The 27500-nt window shown below is 36.6% G+C and overlaps 1 protein-coding gene across 1 annotated transcript in view; it reads left to right on the top strand.

The window, feature by feature from the left end:
• Window positions 1–27500, top strand: part of LOC122809275 (serine/arginine repetitive matrix protein 3-like) — a 1071439-nt gene that overhangs the window by 697125 nt on the left and 346814 nt on the right. Inside the window, exon 3 of the mRNA XM_044080656.1 lies at window positions 21382–21483. Within this exon, the coding sequence (XP_043936591.1) occupies window positions 21382–21483 (102 nt within the window). The remainder of the gene's footprint in view (window positions 1–21381; window positions 21484–27500) is intronic.

Below are 27500 nucleotides of genomic sequence, written 5' to 3'. Positions count from 1 at the left end.
AGGTACAAAGGAGATGGTAAGAATAGTGTAATAAGTGTGTAGTACTTACAGGGTGGTAGGAGAATATGTAGTGTGTCTATATTCTAGGTTTGGTTAGGGCATGGTAGGAAGATGGAGGAAGTAAGGTAGAGGGAAAGAGGTGTTGATTAGTGAGTATTGACTGGATGAGTTAGACAGGAAGTGGAGGCTGTACTGTTGTGGCTGTGAAGCACTGTATAAAAAAAAACAACCAGTGAGGGGTGGAAATTCTCGAATCAAGATAAGCAAACTAATAGAACTTAAGGGGAAGAGAGAAAGGGACAGAAGCTGATCTTTATAGAATGCAAGGTTAAGATAGGAACTGTTAACAGCTAGATAAGAAGAAACAGAAGAGATATGAAAGTGAGGAAAAAAGTAAAGGATTAAAGGTATACATAGAATAAAGTTTCTAAGTAAGACACGGTTCAGTTATGCAAAAAATGTTACTACTGAAAGAAATATGAAAGCAGTAAATTAAGCAATGGTGAATACAGGGAGTGCTTGCAAGAGGTTTATGGAATTGATAGGTGTAGGGGGACTGAATATTCTGTATCCCTAGGTAGTGTGCATGCTGGGAGCAATATAAACATAAGAATATAAGCATTAAAAATTGCAAGAACACTGCTATGCTATTAAAATTGCTATGCTGTACTGTAGCTAGTAGCTAGGCAGCATAATGTTGGCTGGAGTAGTCTGTAGTGAATAGTGGGATAATTGCTCAGTCAGGTGTGCACATTGCCATGGGTGCTGTGAGACCTAACATGCAGAGGGGAGGGTAACAAGTAAAGATGGCATTCCCTTAGGCCAAAACAACATCAGAAACATCCTTAAACTTTAATAGATGCAAGTGGTACATGCACAAAAAGACATCCATTAAAGTTTATGGACAGCCACCTTATCTGACATCAGGCAGAATGAATTTTTCAAAAAATTCTGGGGTAGCAATGAGGTCAGCATATGCTCCTGTATATGTGAACTTTTATATACTTGGAAGCTTTTGCATGTATTTCCTAGTGAATTCTACAAATTCTGTAGACTATACCTTAGCTACATGGATGATATTTTTATCTTATGGTTAGAACCAGAAGAAATTAACTTTTTCAATATATTTCATTATTTCCCTTATATTTTGGATCTTCAGTTTTGGCTTACTTGATACACCTGCTCCCACCTTAGATATGCTACATGGTTGGTTCAAAGTTATTCATGTCATGGATCAAATAAAACGTTTTTATTAAAAAAGTAAGCCAAATAAAAATAGATACTCTTGTGCAAACTGCATCATGACATTTGACTTACTAGGTGTACAATGCAGTCCTGTATCATGCCAAAACACTTTAAGTCAAACTAAAACAAAGTGACTCTTTACTACAACCACCGTAGTTTTCTTGCACTTTGGTTATAAACAAGGAGCTGGATTAGTTCTGGTATTTCAGTCATCTTACCAACACAAGTACACCATTGCAAACTTTCCACTGTGTAATTTCTAAAGTGCGCACTGATTGTCTAGCCACAATGTAAAGTAATGAAAAACATTTAATAATAAGTAAAATGATTACAAGAATGTAAATCAGTAACTTTCAATAAACACCAGAATCCAGTCACCAAAAATGTAAAATTAAACTGTAGGATGGAAGTCCATCATCTTAGAAAAACTCTAAATAACTAAACTTTCCTAATCTAACTAGAGAATACTGTCCCTGATATAATCTAAAACATAACAACAAGGCAAAGGCAGGATTACAGTTCTGGTGAGTCCTTTTTCTGGTTATCTTCTGCACAGCACTATAACTGACTGTAGCTCTTAATTAACTGCTCAGCACTAACTGATCACAACTGACTTCAGCAGTCTCTTTTATATTCAGGTTAACAGTCTCAACTGTCTAATTTTATAAATAACAGCTGTTTGAAAAAGCTCTTTTTCCTGTCAGTCAGCTGTTCAAATAATCACCTAGCATCCAGGAACATTTTGTTAACATCACCTACTGTTCAGCTGATTCTCCATAGACAGTTTGTACTTTAGAATCTCCATCACAGACGTGCAATTAGAAATGCGTCAACACACTGACAGATTCTTTAAACATTTTGTACAAGCAGGGAGATACTTAACATTTTAAAAACTTATTTACATTTTCATAGTTTGACATGCTGTCATACAATACAAGTTAATCTGAGAATATACACAAATTTCCTGCCAGACATGCCAACACAGATGACAGTATTTTCATTTTCTTCACACTTATACTATTCTGTGTTTATGTGTATGTAGGAGCATGACTGCAGTGTGTGTGTGATTCTGTGTTTATGTGTATGTAGGGGCATGACTGCAGTGTGTGTGTGATTCTGTGTTTATGTGTATGTAGGGGCATGACTGCAGTGTGTATGAGGTTCTGTGTTTATGTATATGTAAGGGGATGGCTTCAGAGTGTGTGTATGGTTTTGTGTTTATGTGTATTTGGGGCTTGACTCTAGTGTGTGTGTGTGTGTGTGTGTGTGTGTGTGTGTGTGTGTGTGTGTGTGTGTGTGTGTGTAGATGCTTCTGCAGTTGCATTGCATGGGCTGGTAGGGGGGTCACTAGCGAAGTTACCTGTAGCTGGACAATGTTTTATTCACAATCATGATAATGAGCCACTAAGGAGATGTTGCTTTGTGTGCCTTTATTATGTCACGGTATCACATTATATCAATGACATGCTATTGGGCACTGTGGTGTTGCTCAAACACCACTGGCAACATTATTTTTCTGAATCCTAGCCCAAATGTGGCACCAGCTCAAATGACAAACAAAAAATTAAAAGTAAAAGCCATCATTTACCTAAACACAAATTTGCAGATTCAGAAATAGGTGATAGAATACCATGTCTGACAAAGTTGTATAATAAAAGAACACTACATAACTGGCTAAAGCACAATAAATTATTCATTATTCTCTTAATCTGTAAAAGTCTGAAAAATATGATTTCAATCCGTATTCACTGTGATCAATGTTTCCCAGTTTTTCAGAAAAGTATATCTGAAATTGGGGGTTGGGGGATAGCATAATGGTTATGGTGTTTACCTTCAGACACAAGATACAGGGTTTGATTTTCACCTTTGGGAAGCATGGCTAGGCTTAAAAAAAAACTGAGGTCATTAGCCTTGTAATCAACTATGAAAAAATCTTGTTTTGTGTGTTAACTGTCATCTTTGAATCTTTTTAGATAATTCTCCTGTATATAAAATGAAACCGAATAAATAAAGCATATACATTCATAGCCTACAGAAAAAAACTTCTAAAATCATAAATCAAACATTTCAATCATGTATTTTGTATTATTACTTCTTTTTCTTTTCAAACAGAAATTTGTATAGTGTAAAATCATTAAAGAATATGATTTTTTTCCCTTGTATGACAGCTAAAGTTAAACAACACTTTCCATGCATTATGGGTTTTTAAAAGTAAACCCTAGAATATGTTTTCTAGAAAAAGTTAATATGCATTACATTCCTTATCTCATGAACAAGTATTTTTCAATATTTCATTTTGTTAGTGTATCTTATATGTAAATGTGTTTAACCGTACTGTATATTTTGCAATATACTTGTAGAAATGTATACTGCATACTGATTGTTACTTTTATGAAGCTTTCCTCCCTAGGCTTCCAATGAAAAGGGGTTTCCAAACCAGTCAAACATTCTTTTTAAAATTAATAAGTAATAGGTATGCAAACTAATGCATTGATACTTCTCCAGTGAGGGAGCAAAGGGGCAAAAAAACTAAAACATTGTAATTAGTTTGTCTTCTCCAGCGCTCTACTGGGTTTGCAGCAATCATATGTAAATTCATGTTCTAGGTTTGCCACCCTCCTACGCACCTTGACTGATCATATCTGCATTCTTGCTTCAGGTTTGCCACCCACCCATGCACCTTGGCTGTGAAGCTGCTGATGAAACTGCCATTCTTTCTGGTAAAATTATTCCTTCTCACTTTTGTCTAATGTCCAACTTTATTAAATGATCCCTTTTCGCACATTAGTTATTTAAGACAGTTAACTTTATAACAAGCTAGGCTATATATTAATTACTTAATTCTCCTGTGCCTGCTTTATCCATTTTAGGGTCACAGGGAGGTCAGATGCCTTTCTCAAAAACAAATAGGCAAAAGGCAGAGAACCATTTCTAGATGGGTTGTCAGTCCATGGCAAAACACACACATAAGCACATGCACATACATACACATACACATAGATATGCACCTTTCTTCATCATCTCTTAAAATGCAGCAAGTTGACACTAATCCTCTGTAGAACCATGCTCTCTGCTACCAATACAAACATCCCTTGGTATTTATTTGGGTGACATCTCACAAATGCCTCCCTTTATTTCTCACACCTGTGCACCTGCTGCTGCACTGCATTACCTGCAGCATAAGCTACAGCCTAGGGAAGAGGTGCACGAGGCTGTACTAAAGTTTCTCCCAGTCCCTCAGTCACTTAGGCAATGAAGGATAGTCAGCGTTTTAGCTAGCATGACTGCAGGCACTGCTTCCCTACTTCAGAAAAGGCATGAGATCCACGTTATTCCAGCATAGATACTCATTGTTCATGTTTTCCCCCACATCTCCAGGCTCTGTAGTTCAGTTTGAATGATGGTCAATGTTAATAAAGAGTTTGCATGTTTTTATCCTTGTCTTTGTGATTTTTCTTCCATCTTCCTTCCATTCTTAAAAAAATGACATTCTGGTTGTCTGGCTACAATAAGTTATGCAAATATGACTGTCTTGTTGCATGGGTCATGGCTGAAAGATGTCAAATGCATAAATAACATTTAACATAGTGGTCAGCACTGCTTTGTGGTGGTGCTTGGATTCCTGGTATGGTTGCTGACTGAGGTGTCATTTTTGTGGAGTCTGCATGTCCTCCTTTTGTTCATCTAAGTACTTATTTTGTAGAGTGTAACTCGTGTCTTCCTTTGCTACATATTTTGCTGGGTATCACTCATGCTAACTAGAATATTGCCAAGCTGTTGTATCTGCCCTCTGAATGTCTTTTATTTTTATATCATGCACGTTTTACTGCTGCTGTGTCAAGAAATGTCTGCCACTGGTGACATTAATTAAAAAAAAAAAAACATATTGCTCAGTGCAACTTATTTGCTGTTTGTGCTCCTGGTAACCTAGTGCTGTTAATATATCTGAGACACAAATGGATTTTGCCTGGAAAAGTTTGAGCTTCTTAAAAGTTTTTGTAGAGATGCTTATTTTTCTTTTTGCCATCATTTTGTGGGGACTAAAGCACATACAGAGTAGTAGGAGATACTGATGGGTATGACACCAAGGTGCTGTGAAAAATATATTCGCTCATTCTTTCATTTATTTATTAACTAAGGTAGAGCATTGATTCACATGGACCTTTTCAGACTCAGCCTGGGAGTACTATATTACCATACAGTTAACTGACTTACATAGACTCAAGCTGCACGGTAAAATTATGGAGGTAGAACGAATCAGCTCCTGGTCACTAATTTGATTTTAGTACTGGAGAACAACAGCTCATCTTTTTTGCTTGAGGGATATTAACATGTAGATCAAAGTTGCAGAAGTTTTATAGATGTGTAGGCAATTTCCTAAAGGTTGCTAGTACCAGCTATGTTGAAAAATAAGTGTTGTGATAGGGAATCAAAGACAAATGGCAACTCACACAAAACTGTCACTGGAATTATGTCTTCTCGTGCATTTATACACACTGATCATTTGTGTTTAATTGATTTGTTTACTGTTAAGCAAGTAGTTAGTCTCCATCAAACTACAGCTTAATCACTTGCTGTTGAACCTTTTTAAAGAGAACTAAAGAAAATGGCAGCACGTGCTGAGCTTCTAATAATATGCTTAAGGGCCTCCTTGGAAACGACCACATTTGTCATTGCCTTATGTATACCATCTAGCTATTGCTTTGTTTTTCAACAGTACCTTTCTTGGACCACGAGGAACTGACTTTTGAACATTCTATAAGATCTATACAGTGCAATACACATTTCTTCTAATATGAACAATGATGTAATTAACTGAAATGCTGAAAGTACTGCTAGGAGAAAACAGTGTAGATTCTGTAATATTTTTCTGTTGATATTGGTGGACAATGAACAAAAATATGTCAGTAAAAAGGAAGTCCGTGGATCATTCTTCATTTATATATCAATTCTGCCTCCTCCAATAACCAGTAAACAGCTGTGATTGAGCATTACTTATAAAAGCTTCTACCTGCACTAAGAGACATCTTCGTTAAGTTATTCATGGTAGTGTGTTTCATAATGTGCAAGCTGGAACATAGTTATTGGCTGTAATGGCTTGGTATAATAAAGTCACTGCTTACCACCTGTTGCTAGAGCACTGACAGCCATGATACTGCAATTTGGTCAGGTACAAGAGCTAAGAACGGCCCTCATATTCACCTCACACTTTTATTGTCTTGTTTTTAGAAATCATGGCTCTCAGCCTTTTATTACTGTACATGTGACACAGTGTGGGATAAGCAGGCAAACTGTGTGACACAAGATCGTGACTTGAAGTGCCAAATACAGTGAAACTGAGTGCAGTGCCACTTTTAATGTTTGTGAACCACACATCATCATCATTAAACCAACTGCAGTACCACTTTTAATGTTTGTGGACTACACATCCTCATTAAATGTAGTGCAACATCACTTTTAATGTTTGTGGACCAAACAGCATAATCATTAAACCAAGTGCAATGCCACTTTTAATGTTTGAACATTATACGACATCATTAACCCAACTTTTAATGCTTCTGGACTATATATCATCATTAAACCAAGTGCAATGCCACTTTTAAAGTTTGAAGATTATACAGCATCATTAACCCAGCTTTTAATGTTTGTGGACTATATATCATTATTAAATGTAGTGCAATGCCACTTTTAATGTATGTGGATTACACATCGTCATTATCATTAATCCAAGTACAGTACCACTTTTATTGTTTGTGGACTAAACATCATAATCATCATTAATCCAAGTACAGTACCACGTTTAATGTTTGTGGACTACAGGTCATCATTAAATCAAGGGCAGTACCACTTTTAATGTTTATGGACTAGACATCATCATTAAACAAAACGCAGTGCCACTTTTAATGTCTGTGGACTAGACATCACAATTAAGCCAAATGCAGTGCCACTTGTAATGTTTGATGAGTACATGTCATCATTAAACCAACTACAACACCAGTTTTAATGTTTCTGAACTACAGATCATTAACTGTTATGAATTTATGCTTCTAAATGTTAATGGGATGAGTGAAATATTGCTCTATCCCTTTAGTGCAAGTGAGTTTTGGGATCAAAATGAGTGCTGTGCCTTGGAATGTGTGATACATGAGGGGAGTTCTAACTGTACATGCCAAGGTGCTATTTTTTGTAGTTGAAGAGGGATTCCGCTGTTAGCTGAGGCATACATAACTGAGCAGATGGAGGGTAGGGGACCTGAACAGATTTCCTGCTGCTATGGAAGATGGAGAACCTGAAGAGATGAATGGTAGACTGCACAGAGGTGGACCACTGTGAGTTTGGGTGTTCTACTCCTATACACTGCCTGATCTTATAGCCCTGAACTCTCAGCCTAGCTATACTTAAGGTATGCATTTGTTTATATCTCTTGGTATCTTTGCTTACTGGAACTGCTGCGGACATCTGCTGATAGTATACGCTTATGTCTGTGGTTCGTTTTTGTGTAATATTTCTGTAACATTCATGCTTGCAGAGGACATTTAGATTTGTTTTGTTGTTCTGTCACTGGAGAACAAAAGAGTTTACATGTACAAGGGAATTTTCAATTGAAATGAAGCCATACTTTTGTTAAGTTATTCTTTGGAAAGAAATGCAGATGGCAAGAACCTATATGAAACAGAAGTCTATTACTCTTGTGCATTTTCCTTAGATGAGCAGACATAGTTTTGCTGTAAGTGTTGTCTTCTAAGCCTTTTATCCCTTGCAGAACATAGTGGTGGGTTCCTTTTATTAAGACAGACATGCCTGTACATGACAGAAATTCCTCAAATGTACTCTGCAACTAGACCGCATCTATTAGTTCATTTAGCTGTATAGGAGAGTGGTATTGCTTGAATAAGTCCCAGAATCAGATTGCCCTCACACTTACTAACTTTCAGAGCTACAATTCTGAAATCAAAGACTAACAGAGAACATATTTGCTGTCCACAAGCTTCAGAATATTGCATTAAATCAGCCTGTTGGTGTCTACAGGTCCTAAACCTTCAGATTAATTGTACAAAATGATGGGCAAGTACAAACAGTGGGACTGATGTGTGAGTAACTAGCTGCAGTGATGGCATGTGGTACATTGAGATTCTGAAGAATTTAGAATACAGTAAACTTTCAGTTAACTGGAACTCAAGCAACCAGAACTCTCAAGCAACCAGAACAAATAAATCAAAGAAATACAGTACAATTTTCATGTGTTGCACTTTCTGTCCCCCACACCACAGAAACATACCTTACTTGTTTAGAGTTTTAGAGTTTACAAAAGAAGATAGGAATAAATTCCCTCTCTCCCCAACCTAAGAACATGTCAAACCAAACAAATAGTATTGGGTGAAGTATTAGTCAGGCCTGTTTTTAATAGTAACTCTCAAGCAACCAGAAACTACAGTTATCTAGCATCTACCAATCCCCATGAGTGCCAGTTAACCGAGAGTTTACTGTAAAATTCAGACAAAATTGCTATGTCCATAGTGTAGAAGAATAAATCCTGACTGTAGCCCTGATGACACACATTTGATTAGTGAGCCCACAGTGCAGAGGGGCAGGAATCAGAAGATTTGGGCTTACCATGCATGGATGGAGTAGAAGTTGCTAGGTCCACTCCTACAGTATTAGCTGGTGGAAGGCAGGTGGTAGTTTGGAAGTGGTGACTGGCTGAGACGTGATCTTGTAAGCCTGTCAAGCAAGGCACAAGCACTGTAGTTAAAGAATACTTTGTGAGAACACACACAGGAATTTAACACTGCAGGCCCTGTTATTGAGAAGAACTCAGTGTTCTCCACATTGATCGAGCAGGATATAAAATATACCACTAGATGCCAAAGATGATGCTTCCCAAATATTACCCTTGTTTCCCTCCATGGCCACTATAAAACAGAGATGTCTGAGTTCCCTACCTTCCTGAGGGTAGTCTTAATTTGAGTGGGACAATCAAGATACTCAGGGTAGGTGGAGGATAGATTTAGAGGGGTGACAGCATCATCATTTACCAAAGTAAAATTCAGATTTGGTTTTAGTGCATATACAAAATTAGTTTAAATACATAGGCAGTGCCTACTTAGTGCAAAAACAAAGAATCAACAGAATGTACCCAATACACGGTTTGTGCCATAACAGTTAAAGAGCTTTGTTGAATGCATGCATTGTATGCTGATTACCATTTCTGGGAGAAGGACATCTATTGTGCAATATTATTTCTTGCCTCATCAACAGGTACAACTATGGTTCTCTCTTAGGTGGTCAAGTATTTGTTCCTAGAATTATGGGTAGTTCCAAAGTCAGCTGATATTCTGGCAGAGGAAGTTCCAAGCTGCTGGTGCCACCTTTGTGAGAGATTTTTTTTTTTTTGCTTTGAGCCTTGATAAATGATTAAACCAAAGATGGAGCATCTCCACTGTATGAATGAAAGGTGTATACTCTGGGTCTACTTTGGACTCATTATGGTTAGGGGAGATCAATGGCTACAGTAAAAGAGATGAACAGTTAGTGAGCTCAAGAAAACTAGGCCCTAGCTATAACTAGTAGTTGTAAAACCACCAAAGTCTCACGTAGTGCTGAACCTCCACCATGGACCACAAGTACAAAGTTCTTTAAAGGTGTTTAAGGTTATAGAAAGACAAATAATCCAACAGAGGTCACATAATTGAAATCAAGTCAATTAAATAAAGGCATAGTGCCTAAAACAATGTAGCCAACTAAAACTGAAAAGAAATACCAATGTCAAAACTGTCTAATACAAATAAATGTGTTTTGTAAAAAGCATCATAAATATCTGAATATAAAAACCTTGTTGTTTAAAAAACAATAAGAAATGTATTAAATTGTGTTAAAATAATACACCACAATTAAAGTTGAGCAGCTCTGTACTTTAAAACTGGGTCGATAGATACAGTGTGTGTTCATTCACCCCTTTATGATGAGAGGCATTCAATTTTGACTGCCATAGCAACTCCCTCATTTCTAATTTTGTTCCTAGGAACCTCCTCTATTGTCCACTGTCATGATTTCTATAATGCCAAAAAGAAACATTTGAAAGTTGTCACAAATCTGAGTGTGCCTACACAGTGAATTATTCATGGTTACCTTTACTAATAGCATACAAGTGCTTGTAAATTCTTTTTTGCAATTGCCATTCTATTTTCCCTACATAATAACAAAACCATTTTTGCATATAGCTATATAAATCGCCCCCTTTGTGGCATAGTTACCATCACCCAATGTTATCCTAGTGGGAGGGTTTCCCCACCACCACTTTCATTTTCTCAAGAACATAACTACACTGCTGACATGAGCCACACTTCCTTGTGTCCCTCCTATGTGTTCCTTTTGTCGAAATAATGTTTTGGTGTTGAAATAACTGGTTTAAGTTTTTACCCATTTTAAACACAAAGAAATGCAAGGGCTTTATAAATAGAGTCATCAGTCTTAAAAATACTCAGATTTTTTATAAAAATATCTTTTATATTTTTTACTAGTCTGCTATATGTCACTAATAAAGAATGTGAAAAATTAGGTTTAGATGTATTTTTACATATGAGAGACACTATATTCATCTCAAGTTGTGTGGAACAACCTTGTTCTAACAATGGGAAATATCTAGTACCCCACTGTTGTGTGACTCGACAGCTAATGAGGTTCAAAAAGTCTAATGAATAACCTTTTTCTAATAACATCTTAGTTACAAAATCAACTTCCTTCTTAAAATGGTAAAAATCAGAACATATTTGAGCTGCTCTAACAAACTGACCTTTGAAAATATTCTGTTTAACATGTTTTGGATGATGACTATGGTAGTCAAGGTAAATGTTAGAAAAAGTGGGTTTTCTATAAATATTTGAACTAAAGCAGCCTTTAATACTGTCCTTAAAAATTGTCTCATCCAAGTAGTCTATAGAATCTGTAGTGTGGTATTCCATAAAAGCTAAACAAGGGGAAGTTTAATTTAATTTAATTTAATTTAATATATTGTATCTTCCTGTTTAATAAGGAGATGAAGCAACATATTTTATTTGTTGTGTAGTTGTATTTTAGGATATGTATTTAATGTTATAACTGGAAAGCCATTTTCTAGATTGGGTATTAACATTTGAGTCCGTATAACTTTCATAGCTTCAGTTTTCAAGATGTTGGGTTGGTGTATTTGTAGATGAATTTTAACTGGTGTAGAGTATGACCCATTATGTGTTGTGTAATGGGGGCAAATTTAAATTGCAGGTCAAATAGGAATTAAACATATCATTTTGGCTAGCTTAAGTGATGACATTATACCCTGGGCTATTTATCTGAACAGGAGGGCTAGCTGAAAGCCTCTGACGGGTCCTTGAGACTAGTGCCATGGGTTTCTTACAGCTGGTTTTTAAATTCCAATTTCTTAGCCAAATCTACAAGAAACGAATGTGATTACGTGGGTTAATTTTGCAATTTGCTATAAACTGATTTTTGAGCTGAAGACATTGATAACTTTAGCATAAAAAGTGCAGTTTATTGAAGGAAAATCATTGGGCAGGTTTTTTGTAGAGAGTAAAACAATAATTGACTAAAACCTGTGGTATTCTTGCCTGGAAGGTGCCATTTTCAGGCTTTGTGCTGCAGTGGATGATAATCACCACCACAGCTGTTACCATACCTCTCAACCTCTTACTGCAAGAAATCTGGACAAAGCCTGGCAAAATGGGGGGCGAAGGCCCAAAAATAGGTACAGATTTTAAATATTGCTCTTATAAACTTAGAGAGTTGCTAGAATAACAGGGGTAGTGTTAACATACAGCTTCAGAAGGATTTGAAGTCTGAAACTCAAATGTATGTCATTATTTAGGGACTTCAGTCCTCAGATCATCACAGTGATTTGCTAGAAAACCACAAATTTTATGTCAAATAGACCAAAAATATGAGACAAAAAATTTGGACATTCTGCAAAAATCTGTACAGTTGAGAGGTATAGCATAGGATGAGAATACCTGCAATAAAGAGTTGCTGAATTTATATGGGGGTTAGAGTATCTAAAGAAGTGAATTGTTAATTCTGAAGGTGCAAAAGATATCAATGAATAACACTGCAATAAGCTGACTCACAAATGTGGTTTATCGCTGTATAGATTCCTGTGAGTACGGTGTTGTTTTATAGCAAGGAGGTGATATTTAGATATATGTGTTATGCCTATGAAGCAATTTCTCAAGTAATTTTGCATGGGGCATGGAATGGCTATAGGTCTAATACAAGTGATCTCTTAAGCCTGTCAAGCAAGGTACAAGCACTGTAGTTAATGGTTACTTTGTGGGAAGTGGTATTATGGATTCAAAATTACAGCTGTATGGTTCTGGTAAAACTCCTATTGTGCTAGGTTTCAGATTTGGGTAAGGGTTTAGCAATTCATGGACTACTGGTAAGCAGATCAGGTATATAATGCTGCATATTCATAAAAAATCCTGGTAACCATATGTACACATAACATGACAAAATGACTGAGTATAGTTTAGGAGTGGAATGGAGTATCCATAGGTAACAACCATTGATTTTGTAAATTTTATCTTTTATATGTTTTTTAATTTATTTGACAACATAGTAAGTTCATTAGGCCCAAGTGTCTCTTTCCAGGGGCAACCCCAGAGTACTGCATGATCAGGTGACTTTATCAGAGTCACCAGATAAAAACTGGAAACTGTGGGATTCATGCTAAGGAGTCCATTATGAAGGTGTTGCCAGGTCATAGGCCTAATTTTCTGCACTAAACTGAGGAGGATCCTAGACGATGGCCACAACTTTAAGCATTACGTAGGTTGGAGATGGTGACCCAAGATAATCACTAGAATACTAAACATTATGGAAGGTGGGAGGGGGAGTCCTAAATAATACATTCTATTACATGTGCTCAAAAAGATGGGGTCCTTAGCCACTGCTGTAATGTACAGTATGAACTGCTGGATTTATTGACTTGCTACCTGTCTTCAGTCACTACCTCTGCTGCTGTTGGGTGGATAGCTTCCTCTGCTGAGAATAATTTTATTATTTAGATTTTTTGCTTTCCTAGGTATATAATTATATGACAGTCTTATCTCCTTCCACTGCACTTTTTTTTCCTGGTTATTAGACTACTGATCTGAGGTATCTTTTGACATCCTTAGGGATCAACACCAATGCATGACACATCCTTTTCTTCAGAGGCATTCATTCTTAGTAGCTGACTTGGACTTTTCAGGTGGTTCTCAGCAACCTTCACATAACCATTACATGTGGACTTAAATGGTTTCCTCTCATTTTTCCATAATACCACCAGTGATGTGGGATAGTCCAAGAATTCCAAACTTGAAGCTTCTTAAGTTCATCTCTGCCTCAGAGAAGTATTCTGTGGTCTTAATATTTAAAAAAAATCTAGAAAGGTTTTTGCATTCAAGCATCTTAAGTGCTTCTTTTCTTAGAAATTAGTGCATGTGTATCAAGTCACTATGCTACCTCAAGTACTTCTTTGCTTATGAATTAGTGCATATTTATTATGGCATTAGGTTACTGGCATTTTTGACCCTATGAATACACTCTATGCCCACTGTATTACCGCTGTATTTGCTTTTTTATTTCTTTAATGAGATCTTTGGAAAAGGATATTAGTTCTTCATCTTAGCTTCTGAGATACCTATAATTGTCAATCTTTTTGCTATGTAACTTGTTGTTAATATTATCAGTTTTGTATACCTGCAACTGTAATAACTCTTCAGCTCTGGATTTTATTATATGTGACTGTCAAATCCTGCTGAAACTTCATTTTGCCCTCTCTCATAGAAGGTAAGGTGTCTTACAGCATTGACTGTCCATCCTTAAAAGAGGTAATTGCTTAACTTTGCAGTATTTTTAGAAAATCACACTGTATCTTCATATAATCTGCATATATTCTGACTGCTATACCTGCAGTATGAGGAGCCCTAAGCTTCACACCTCCATTTCTCAACCACCCTTATATCATTGCATTTTTTAAATAACCATGGAAATACTCCCTTTCAATTCAAACTACAGCAGGTCTTAAAATATGATCTTTGGAAAAATAACTGAATCTCCACGGTGGTACAGCGGTAGCATTGTTACCTCACAGCAAGAGGTTCTCCTGTTCAATTCTCAGCTTGGCTTGGGAGTGCTTTCTGTGTGGAGTCTGCATGTCCTCCTCGTGGTTGGGTAGCATTCGAAAGACATGCGTGCGTAAAAGGGCGTGCCTTTGTTGAAGGTTGGGCGTCGAGCTGGCACTTTGGAATTTCGTAAAAATCTACTGCCAATCATTACCGGATCGGAGTTCCGCTGTGCGACCCCTTACCGGGAAAAAGCCAAAAGACAAACAAACAGCTGGTATCTCCTAAAATAGTAGCCTTTAGCCACTTATAACTTATATCAACTGTGCTTACAAAGAAGCTGTTAAGACCCAGCCACCATCAGTATGCTAGACTAAATATAAAATTTCCACAAACAATTCAGCATCTACATATGCAACTTGTATCTGTTAAAACTATTAGGAAGCCAATTGTATTCTTCATAGTCACATTAACTTTTATCTTACCTTCCTCTGAATACCTCTCTAAACCTAAAATGGCTGACCATGCAAATTCCCACAATTTAGTCTCAAACAAACTTCCAGAACTCATGCAGACTTGGATATCAGTTTTTCAGACTCCACTCACCAAAAATCCAGCTAACCTAATAGATATATAACCTAACCCTTTCAAGCTATACACCAAATCAGTGCATCCTGTGCCTATAGACATCAAATGCTACCTTACCACAAAACCAAAAGCATCCCACAAACTATTTAGCAACTCAGTGATTTTTCTACTCTTATTATGTTGTGATACATAAATCCTGGATTGCTCATTAGTTCTCCATGTACATTTATCACTATCTCTAATAAATATATTTTAAGTAGTTGTCTATTTAATGTTGGAAACTGAACAAACAAGTTAGAATAACTAGACTCCTGGATGTATAAACAATACATCACCGTGGGTCAAGCTGTTAAGACCTGATCTGAATTACTTTTTCCCAGGCTACAAATGCCTGTTGAGTGTTAGACCAAAAAGATATCTTCCACATAGAAAAGCTTGGTGAAGTGCATTTAATTTTTAGACTTATTGTGGTTTGAACTGAAAGGGAATCTTTTCCGTGGTTATTTTAATGCACTGACATAGGGCTGGTTGGAAAATGGGGGTGGATTCAGCTTATGGCTGTTCAGAATACATGCAGAACAGTTAAGCGACCAAGCTAATTCCACAAATGTTCATGATCCAAACTGAATAGTTATTACTGTTGCTCTTCAAAAATACATTGACCTAAGTAAGGCATTTGACCTTTTGGATCATAACACCCTTCTTAAAGCACCCACCTGTACTGAAATTAGCACAAAATATGCAAAATAGATCACACACTATCTAGTCAACACAGACAAATAGGAAATTTTTTCCCCACTACTGGCCCCATAAAGTAAGGCATTTCACAGCGCTCAGTACTTATCCTGCTTATTTCTTTATAAAAAATTACCAGTTTACATGCCAAAACTAGAAGTCATTCCTTATTCAGATAACATGGTTATATACAGATTCAGTCCTTCTCCATCAGCCATCAAATGTCAGATTGAAAATGACCCCATACAAGTCTCAATCTTCCTATTAAACAAAACACTTCTTCTCAGCCCCAGTATAATAAAACCCACAACATTTGATGTAAAATAACAGCTTACCACAACATAACTGGAATGTTGTAGTTCATTCTTTTAAACCAAAAACATCATGTGTCCAAATGCTTGACCAAACCATTTTACTCCACCACTGCATTGAACAAACATAATCCAAAATTAGTAAATGTCTTTCCTTCTCTTTAAAGATCTCCCACTTCCTATCTCATTTTGACAAATGTGCAATTTTAGAAGGGATACTTTTAATTCAGTAACATATGGTTTCCCACTAACTTCTGCTTCCTCCAAAAATTTGCTCTCTGTCTCCAATCCACTGCCAATCAAGCTTTTTTAAAGCATTAGTATCGCAGATTAATTATATTACCATCATACATTATTTAACATAATTAAAATACTTCTCTTTCTTACCAAATCTCTTACTCATTTCCAAACATCCTTTTCCATCACTTCCATTGATAATACCCTATGATTCTAGATTGTTCCTTGCTAACACTTACCTACTTCCAAATCTTTTTATGCTTCACCTATTCTAACCAACTTGCAATCCACTCTTAAAACCAAACTAGAACTCTGTTATAACAAAATTGCCAGATTAGTTACAAACCAGCCTTACAACTCACACAATTGCCTCTCCCTAAAATTGTTAAATTGGCTTAAGCTCCCTCACCGTCTCCTTTTCTCTGATCTGCTCTTTATCTACTTCATAATCTGTAAGCCTAATTCCTCTCCTGCCATCTCACTCACCATCAGTCACTATACTCCCAGTGGCTGTCTCCAGAGCTCTGACCAACTTTTGCTGGACATCTATAAGCCTAAAAAGTCAATAGGCCATAGTTTATACAGCTACACAGTATCAGTGACCTGGAACAAAATTCCTCTTTCCATCAGATCTATCACATATTGCGTCAGTTTTAAAAAAATAAAACTTCACGAGAAAGGCTACTAAATTCCTGTCTCTGCTCTTGCCACAATCCTGACTAACAATTCCTCTGTTGACTTCTATAATAAGTTCAATTGTTATTGTGTAGCACAGTTCTCAATTTTGCACCTATTTTGTATGTTTACAATATGTATGTGTTAAGTCAATTGATGTTCTTTTATGTCTGGAGCTTTTCTCACCTGGCCTCCTCTGAAAATGGATTCATGCCCAGTTGGACTTATTCCCATTATCAAATGCCATATAAATAAATAAATAAATTCCAGCTGTACTACAGTGAAAACAATTTTTCACTTCTGGCTCCAAAACTTTGGGAATCACTCTATCCAGTGCTGAAAAGGCCAAATTTAAGCAAACTGTAATGTTGGTAATCCTGTGTCAATACGGACATAGGTTGTCTAAGCCTCACAAACACCTTCTCTTAGATTTCTGATGGTGTCCCAACTAACTAGACTAGTTTTCCCATATTTATTTTGGGACCAGATTCTCCTTAGCAGTCTTGTTAAATTTTATGCAATATAATTAAATATTATCACTGCAAACATTCAGGCAACATTGTTGATGACTATCTTTTTGCAATGCACTGCCGTTAATGTCTTGCAGTCTTTTTATTTCCTTACAGTCTTTTTATTTCCTTACAGTCTTTTTCAATTGTAAGCTGTGCTTTAACTCTTTATCTAATTGCAGCCATTGTTTCTCTCTTTTGTTTGGCATATATTGTATGGCAATGGCTTATCAAACTGTACTTCTGCTTGTTTCCATGCAGGCAGTGACTGCAATAAGTGTGTGAGGATCAGTGCACCACCCCAGTCCACGAAATGAAGTAAAAATAAATAAGATGCAAGTGCATTTGAACTGCAGTGTTCACAGTGATTATGCCATCAGCCAAGAATGTGAATTCCAAACAATAAGAATGTTTTCTCCTGAAAGGAAGCTGCTTTAAAGGCCGATAGTTGATCCTCCAAAAATTATCTTATTTTGCTTACACTCTGGGAATAATAACTTAATTCTCCAGAATATAAACAGGACATATGGAACCAGGCTGGCATTCCCTGGACTTGCCAAAAATAGAACCACTATTATGATAAACAGTGAAAGGTTAAGCTGCTATGGAGCACTGTGATCAGAGGTACTACTGTTTGTTATGCACTGCTTACAGTTCTGACAGTGTTTTGATCTGTTGCAAACATTAGTGCTACAACTGCCATGCACTGTGAGTAATGGAGCCAGTGTTGTAGTTTCCTGTGACTAATGACACTGCTGTTATTATGCACTGTGTATAGCTCTGACAGTTCTTTGACTCATTGTGAACATTAGTGCCGCACCTGTGATGCACTGTGAACAGTAGTATCACTTCTGTGTTGCACTATGAGCAATAGCAGTACTACTGCTGTGCTGCACTGTGAATGGCAGTACCTGTGCTGTGGTACACTAGGAGTTGTGATAGTAGTACTCTGATTACTTTTAGCCATGAACCAGTGCACTGTGGTGTACTGTGAGCAGTGGTACTAGTGCCGTGGTACACTGTGAGCAGTGTATCCAGTGTTGTGATGCACTGTGAGTAGTGGTACTAGTGCTGTGATAATAGTGCTTTCATCACTTTTAGCAGTCGTACAAATGCTACAATGCACTGTGTCCAGTGGTACTAGTGTTGTGGTTCACAGTCAGGAGTGGTGCCAGTGCTGTGTTGCATTGTGAAATGCCATGCTGCTATGAAGCACTGTGAAAAATCATGCTTCTGAAAGCACTGTGAAAAATTATTCAGCTGTGAGGCATTGTGAATATTGCTGCCACTATTGTCATGCATCATGATTAATAGTGTTACTGCTGTAACAGCAGGTCGTCTATATAGTTTGCCTCAGTAAGTCCTGTAGTGGACCCACAAAGAAGAAACAGATGCTTTCTGAAACTCGGCTTATATTCTAATATTCACAAAATGTGGAAAATTGTATAGTTTATTTATTTATATTTATATAAATTATATCCTAAATTCTAAATTCAATAACTGTTGGACATTATACCGTCGTTTTTTGGATGACATCGTCATCTTTTGGACGGCAGGTTATGATAAATTTATGAATTTTTTGAATATATCAGTACGACCACAAATTTCCTCAAATTTACATATCAGACTTCTTCTGATGTATTACAATATTTGGATGTTGAAATCTATAAATTGAACAATAATTTAGAAACTAGAATATATAGAAAATCTACCTTCTGTAACTCCTTTCTACACTTCAATAGTGCACACCCCTCACACTGTAAAAAGAATATTGTGAAAGGACAGTTCGTGAGGGGTAGTCGCATGACCAGTTTAGAGTTGGATTTTACCAATGAATGTACCCTATTAAAAAAGATGTTTTTGGAAAGAGGGTACCCTGATATGTTCATTGAAAGTATTAGGAAGGAAGTGGAGGAGGGTAGGAGTTCAAAATTCAGACCTATTAAAGGAATTGCAGAGGAACAATCATCTGTAGTACAGGATGGTAATAATTTTACTCCATCTAATGACTACCAGCAGGCTTTATTACTGGAATATAATATGTCCAATTTTAGGGTTAGAGAGATATTCCAGACAGAATGGGATAGGTTTGTGACACTATCAGACATTGATGAAATATCTAAATTAAGCCCAAAGGTAGTATATAAAAATTCGAACAATATGAAAAAAATTCTAGAGATGGGTAATAATATAGGAAATACTAACTGCAATGAAAATGTATACCACTTGGGAGGAATGAAGAAAAAGGGCACTTTTAAATGTGGAAGATGCCACCAATGTGAGTATATTATGAATAAAGGTGAAATTTATATAGAAAGTAGAAACAGAAGGATAAGTAGTAAGGGAAAGTATGGTTGTGAAACAAAAGGATTAATTTATCTGGCGGTTTGCCAAAAATGTAAATCATTTTATGTGGGTAAAACGGAGAGAGTCTTGAGGAGACGTATATATGAACATCTATACGAAATTTCGAAAGGCAAAGAAACTAATGCTTTATACAAGCACTCTAGGGTATGTGAAGGGTAAAAATTCCTCTTTTTTGTTTTAGAGCAGGTTTTGAAGGATACAAGAGGTGGTCCATGGGAAGAATTTTTAGAATATAAGGAATTATGCTGGCAGATCACCTTGGAAGCAGCAAGAACACCTGGTTTAAATGAACATATTTCACTTTTACCTTTGTTGAAATTAAGAGCTGCTAGAATGTGAAAAGGTGTAATTTAACATTCAGCCAGTAGATGGCATCATCACACTAGTAACCCATTGATTTTAATGAAAAGAATGTATTGATGTTTTAGCTGTAATACATATCAAACATTCATGTTTTTAAGTGTTAGATATAGGTTAGATTTTAAACAGTTAGAGTGATACACTATGTGATTTTCAAGGTTTTGATAACAAGATTTTAAACAAATGTAAAAAGTGAATATCTTGAATTTTTATTCATTTGCAAACTGTGTAGTATAGGAACCTTTTATACTATCCTAATTAATATTAATGAGCCTAATGTAGTAGCCTGATTTGTAAGTTTGAATTTTGTTTTGTGATTCTTATTGGGTAGGTTGGTTTTTATTAAGTATTTAAGAGGCAATTAAGTCAATGAATGATTATCTGATGAAGTCCAGTTTGTGTGTGGACGAAAACGCGTAACTTTGTATTAATAGCGTTTATGCTGTGTTTTTGGAGGAGCTGTGTTCGTGGATTTTATAATAAATTGAGTGACTACAGAGCTGGAGTTTTCCTTCGTTTGCCTGCTGCACTCTTTTCGTTTGATAGTTTATTTATTCTTAACTCATGACTACCATGCAAAATTTCCTATTTTTGTATTAATTTTTAACAGAGACTTATCTTCCTGTGTTTTAGCTTGTTGCCATATTGTTGAAGGTTTTGTAAGAATGAGTGATAAAATGCAAAAAATCAAATGGGGTCAATTTCTGGGTAAGAGATGAGGGGAAATTGCACTGTATACAAGTAATAATTATAATTAATAAATAATACCATGTGTGCACAAATATATATGTATCTATCTATATCTATATCTCTATATATATGTATAGATATATGTGTGTGTCTGTTCAAGTTTGTATGTGTGTTTATGTACTTGTGGATGGGGGAGCTAACACAATACTTGTTGGGTCAAACATTTGTGTCTTTTGTAAGGCCCTGCAATCGGGTCGCTTTTTTGGTCACCGCTGCTAAAGATATTTTTTTTCAGAACATGTATCATGGTATAGGTGCCATTTAGCAATTTGTACAAATACAGAATGGCATTCAGATGAGTAGAAATGGTAAAACTTCCCTTTACAAATGGTGCTCCCACATTAAAAGTGTGCAACACCATTTTTGAACCACATACTATGTCTCTACACTCTTCTTCTCCTTCTACATATTTTCTGACATAAATGGTGTTTTTTGATTTGGTGTTGAACATTTCATTATTAAGAGGTACCTTTCCTTCTCTTAGTGGTGTGTTTTATTTCCATGCAGGTATTTAGAAGAGGAGATCCGACAGAAAGTGAGCACTTTTCGCCAAATGCTGCTGGAAAAGGAGGGTGTTTTAACTCGAGATGATGGACGAGGCCCTCAGATGTGAGTGAAATCCAACTGTGTTTGAAATGTTTAGAATGTCTTCTCTGTTTGTCCTCTTTGTATTACACTCAGCCCCACATACTATAAGTTGGTGAAAAGTCATCCTGGCAGACTGCTTCTCATCTCACAATAAGACCTTTCTATCCTGTTTTCAGAGGTATTGGCTTTTGCTCTTATGACATGGTTATAACAAGAGTAAAATATATCATTTCACATTTCTTCCTTAAAAATAAATGTGAAATAGAAAACTACAGTAAATGTATAACATTTGTTTTGTACTATTTACAGCATAATTGCTTACTGAGAATGCTTCGGAAGAGGTATCGAATGACAAGGGCATGACTCACAAGTATAATTGCTGAGATATTATTTTAGAGGTACATATTTAGAATTATCCAGAGATGGTGGGATTATGGTTACAAAACTGTCCATCTGAGCTAATACAAAACTTCAGTATTCTAGTGCATCTGAAAAATCTCTTAAAGTTTGAAACCATCTATATGAGGTGAGACATGGTTTGCTGCAAGCAGCATGTATCACATTAAAAAAACACCTTGAAACATTTCACATTAAACTTACTTTTTCCCATTTGACAGTCTTGACTGCAGACCTTATATAAAATGCTGGACACCTACTTTAACTAGTGCATGGGTAATCAAACCAAAATTTTTATTGATTACTCTCATGTAGTCATGGCAACTGCCTATTGCACATACCGGTGCAGTGTTGAATACTCTGTGCAAACTTGATGTGGGCTTCTGCAAACTGTTTTTAAGCAGCACCGATACATAAATGTTTACTGTGTCCAGCAATCAGCTGCTGGGGACATTGAAGTGCAGATACAGCATATATGGTTCATCTGATTGAACCACTCACTGATGAGAACAGCAAATGGGCAGTCCATAAAATCTGTTTTACATTTCAGGGACAAAGTTTTGCAGACCATCCTTAATTTCTTAAGTCTGAGGTTGCAAGATATAAGGATAGCTTATAACAAGTTTTGTAAATTATTTTTTCAGTGAAATGATTTTGAGTGAACGGCCTTTAGTGAAAAGCAACTTGACAGAAAACCAATGATCAAAGCAATCCATGTGACTGCAACGATTGTTGATGGAGAGAAGAATTTATGGACTGCAACTTGGGCTAAAATGAAAGTTCATTGGAATAGCTCAGTCATTAGCAGCCGCTGTTATGGAGTGCTTGACTCCAGTTGCTGCTAACTTGTGTATATCTATGGATATTTTCTCATGAACCACACTTGTGTAGGGTTTGTGCTTGCACTATACTGTGCTACTGATGGCCTAAATAAGTACCCCAAAGGACACTCTGTATAAACACATTTGTAATAAAAGTAACTTCTCCCCCAAAATCTTTAAAACACTCTTATTACAATGCAACTGGTCCCCCTTAAAATAGCTATGCCTTGACCAAGTTCAGTGTTTTAATGACAAATTTATCTCTATCCTAAATAGTGTAGCCCCTCCCTCCTTAGGAAAATATGTTTAAAATCCAAACATATACCATGGCTTATAGCTGAGACAAAATTGCTCCTTAAACAGAGAGATAAAGCATGGCATCATCACTAGGTCACCAAAAACCAAGCATCCCTACAGAGGTATTGTCATCTCCGGAACCTAGCAGTAAAACAGATCAAGCATGATAAAAAAACAACACTATACATCAATCCAACAAAAACATCCCTAAATATTTCTGAGGAACCATAAACCAGTTGTTAAAACCAGGACAATCCACTACTCCAAACCTGACCACACCAAACTTCCCTGACAGGTGTTGCAACTCAATTCAACAAATACTTTATCAACTTCATACTATCCCTAGTTAATAATGTTACCTACACTCATCTTTCAGTCCTTACAGTACAAGTACCCAACCCCTTGTCCTTCCATTGTAAGCCCATTCCAACTGCTGACATAAAAAAACTTCTATTTCAACTCAAACCATCATCACTTGCTGCTGACCAACTCCCTAACGAATATCTCAGACTAGCTGCAGATGTCATTGCCTACCCCATATCCATCCTGATCAACCGAACCATCATTGAACAGTATGTATCAAAACTTTGGAAGATATTCTACGTAATCCCATTACACAAAGGTGGCAGATCCACTGATCTTTATAATTAAAGGCCAATTGCCATCCTCCCACCGATAGCCAAAATACTCAAAAAATGCATTCACACTCAACTCCTTGAGCAACTCCTTAAAAACAACCTCCTGTCCACAACCCAACATGGCTTTTGGCCTAAACACAGCACAACAGCAGCCTTACTTAGCTTCATAAACACTGTGAATGAACACAAACAATGGTCTACTTACCTCATCTATCTTTCTGGACTTATCAAAGTTCTTTGATAACATTTTACATCAAAAACTTATCAAAGAACTAGCCTCCAGTTACGTTCTCTCTAGGATTGGAAGATTATTGATAAGTATAGGGGAAAAGTGTACGTTTCTGCAACTTTGATTTTCAGAATTTTGTATTGTCTGGCTTCTGTGTTAAGGTTTGTCCTGATTACTTATGACAGTAAGCGGAATGGTTTATTTGCAGGTCTTTTTTCTAAGGAAAAATCTACTTTAAAATAATTTATTCTATTGTTCAAGTCACTACTCATTGTATACAGTGTGTGTGTATGACTCTGTTGATACTAGTACAAGAACTATGGCCACTGGTACAGTTTTGAGGAGGTTTTCATGGCTGTGTTCTCAGAACCTCCCAGATGTTAAAAATTAGATTTTAAATACTCCTTTGGATAGAGATTTACTTTTTGTCCCATGTGCTACAGAGGTGATGAAAACATGTGATGAAAGGTGTAAGTAGATGCAGGGAGTCTCTCAAGATTTTTTAGCCCTCATTTTCCAACTTTTCCAAGGGATTCTCTAATGCCTTATCAAATTTTGGAAACAAAAAAAATAAACAATCTCAACAAAATGTAAGTAAACAGATATTTAAGAAGATATGGCAAGGGGGGGATTCTGACTCTCCTTGTGGGGGAGCGGGGTTCTCTTTCTCTGAGACTCTTTCTAGAATATGCTATTGTTTTCAGTGTTAAACCACTGAGGTTCCTCTGCCTGCTTTAAAATACTATGAGCTTTTACAGAAGGAATTTCTACAACCTGCACTCCACCATTCTGTCAGCTTTGGAGGATGTGTGTGTTACTGACTGCAGTATTCCTGACAGTCAGTCAGCTTTGCTCCTAAAAAGGCAGATAGGATGTATAAAGTTCCTCAGTTTTTATACAGTCTTCCCAAACCTAATCCAGCAGCTATAAACTTTACTTAATCCTGCTGCTAAATACTGAAGTTAATTCCAATCGTACTAATTCTGACAATTAATATTTTTATTAAACACATGGCAGTAGGGTGACTAGCACTTCAGTGCCATACAGTGATTCTGTTTTGTATCCAAACAGCATGAAGATGTCCAGTCCCCAGTGTTATGCAGCATTTCTCATTCGACATTAATGACATGGAGGGCACCTCTGTCTCAATTGCCATTAGTTCTCTTAGCAACATAGATTTTGACAGCAATAATCACATTGGCTACCTCATCTACCCTTATTTTACTGGGAAACATAGCAAACAGCACATGCTATTTAATCATATTTCATGTCAACAAAATGACATAGACCACTACCCAAACTGTGAACTTCAGCAGTAGTTACAAACATATGTGCTTTTGTGGGGTTACACTTTGCACCCCCAGCTTTGCAACTGTATATATGCTAAAAGTAAGTTAGTTACCCTGCAACTCTCTATATACTAACTACAAGATCACTCAACCTGAGGGGTAAGGGGAAAACATTCTTCCCCACAAAATTCAATAATTGCATAGTAAGTGTAGAAACTATGTGCAGAGGAGCAACATTCAATATTCTGAGTCTAATAGAAGAAGAAATGAATATATGTCTTCTAAGTTTTAAATTTATTGAGTAAGCTATGCGTCCAGTTTATTTAGAGTCTTGTCTCCTGCCCACATACCTAACCACTCAGTGGTACTCTGTCCATATAAGGATATTTTTATGCCTGCATGCTGTATTCTTGAAGTCACTATTTGCTACTTGTCATACTTACACTTCAAGAAGGCTGTTCCAATCATTTACTACCATTTCTGTGAAATATGTCTTTCACATATCACTCCTGACTTTCATATGGTACATTCTTGCTTTGGTAAGAGTAAGTCCATCCTTGGCAGCTTATAAGATTATGGCTGTAGGCACTAAGGTTGTACAGCAACCAAAACTTTCCCAGGCTGCTAACTGCCTTGACCGATCCCATCCCATCCCATAATGTACTACAGAGGTCTCCTTCTACACATCTTAGGCTTGCTGTGCTAAGGTATGCAATATAAGATACAGAAAGTGTCATTTGCCAAAGTGGGAAGTAGGAGAGTGGGGTCATTACTAAGGAGTCTTTCAGATCTAGTTTTAAGGTAACTACAATCCTTTCTTTTATAGTAAGAGTAGGGTCATCCTGGATAGTTCACAGGACAGTGTCTCAAGCGTTTCTGAACTGGAGATCCCCTCATGGTAACATAATCTTGATAATAGTAGCTATAAAGGAAGATCTTGATCTGGAAATTGCATGCAGCTGTATTATCACATGACCAACCTGAAGCATAATATGTAATGGAGCTGGGTGGGTAGTAGTTTGGGCATTCACAACATGATGATACCTAGTTCCACTGGACAAGGAAATAAATACTAGATAAAGAGGCTTTAAAACACCTGTGGAAGCAATTCCTGACCTTTTAAAGTATGAAATAGTATGCCAAGGAAAATAAAATACAGGAAAATAACCACTATAAAGACAGTAGTGGTCTTTTTTCAATCCATGGTGGAGGGAGCTCCCTCTCCATTTCAGGTTGATTTGTGCATCAGCTGATCAACATTTGTATGAGATTGTTATATTACTGGGGTGTGGGAATATGCCCTTTCCCTGCTATTGTGTCATGTTGGAGTTGGAGTATATAATTACTGCCCCCTATTAAAAAAATTTTCTTTTGTTGCATGCTCTGATGTTATCACTTGAAGCACACTGAATATAGTGTGGACTTTTTTTTTTATTTTTGTTTTTTTGTGTTAATGCTAGTCAACATTTGGGTATTTAGATATTTTTAAATCACAATTAGTTTGCTTTCAAATCAGTGATACAAAATAATATAAAAATACCATTACCACAGTGCACATGGAGCATGCAAACATGAAAAACATTTTTTACATGGGGCAAGCCTACCCTCTGCACCTTGCATGCCCTCAGGAGGCAGATATGATGACCTGTTATCCTCCTTTCCTTAAAGAGCTTGCAGTAGTTTGCTATGCCCCATACAGCCAATGGCTTTAGTGTAGTCATTTAAGCTGAAGTAAACAGCCCTGTTTACTCTTATTACCCTATAGATGGTAACAATTTGATCTGTGGTGACTTTACCCCTCATAAAACTAACTTCTAGGTCTATAAGTTCTCGAGCCATGGACTGCTAGACTCTAGCTTGCAGGATCTTGAGCATTACCTTGACAGTATGTCAAACAAATGCAACTGTTTGATAATTTGGTCAGTCTTAAGCACTGCTTTTTTCTGGTATTGGATTAAGAAAATTACCTTTTTCTAGTCTAAAGGCCACTGTTGTGTTTTTCTAATTTGCTGGCAAATTCAGAGAACATTGTAACAAAATTATTTTGCAAGGTTTTAAACAGTTCACCTTGATGATTACCTATTGAAAACTGACCAAGAAAATGTATCAAAATGCATGTTCAAAATCAATTTCACTGAGTAATTTATCAGGTCACATTAGGAAAACTTAAAACTATTAAAGTAAAGAAAATTAGACATATCTTAACTGTAAATAAAGGCATTGCAGGAGTGCATCTCATAAGAACCCTATGCTAAGTTTAATTACTCTGAGGTTGCACAACCTCACACTAAAGGAACTAGTTACTTTTGCTACTTATTTACCAACATGTATTATGTAGTATTCTCCATGGCACTGCAGCATTGGAGTT

This window comes from Protopterus annectens, chromosome 8.part0 (assembly GCF_019279795.1).
Source record: "Protopterus annectens isolate FY-2018-M chromosome 8.part0, PAN1.0, whole genome shotgun sequence".
Classification (NCBI taxonomy): Eukaryota; Metazoa; Chordata; order Ceratodontiformes; family Protopteridae; genus Protopterus; species Protopterus annectens.
This window is presented reverse-complemented; position numbering and strand designations above follow the sequence as displayed.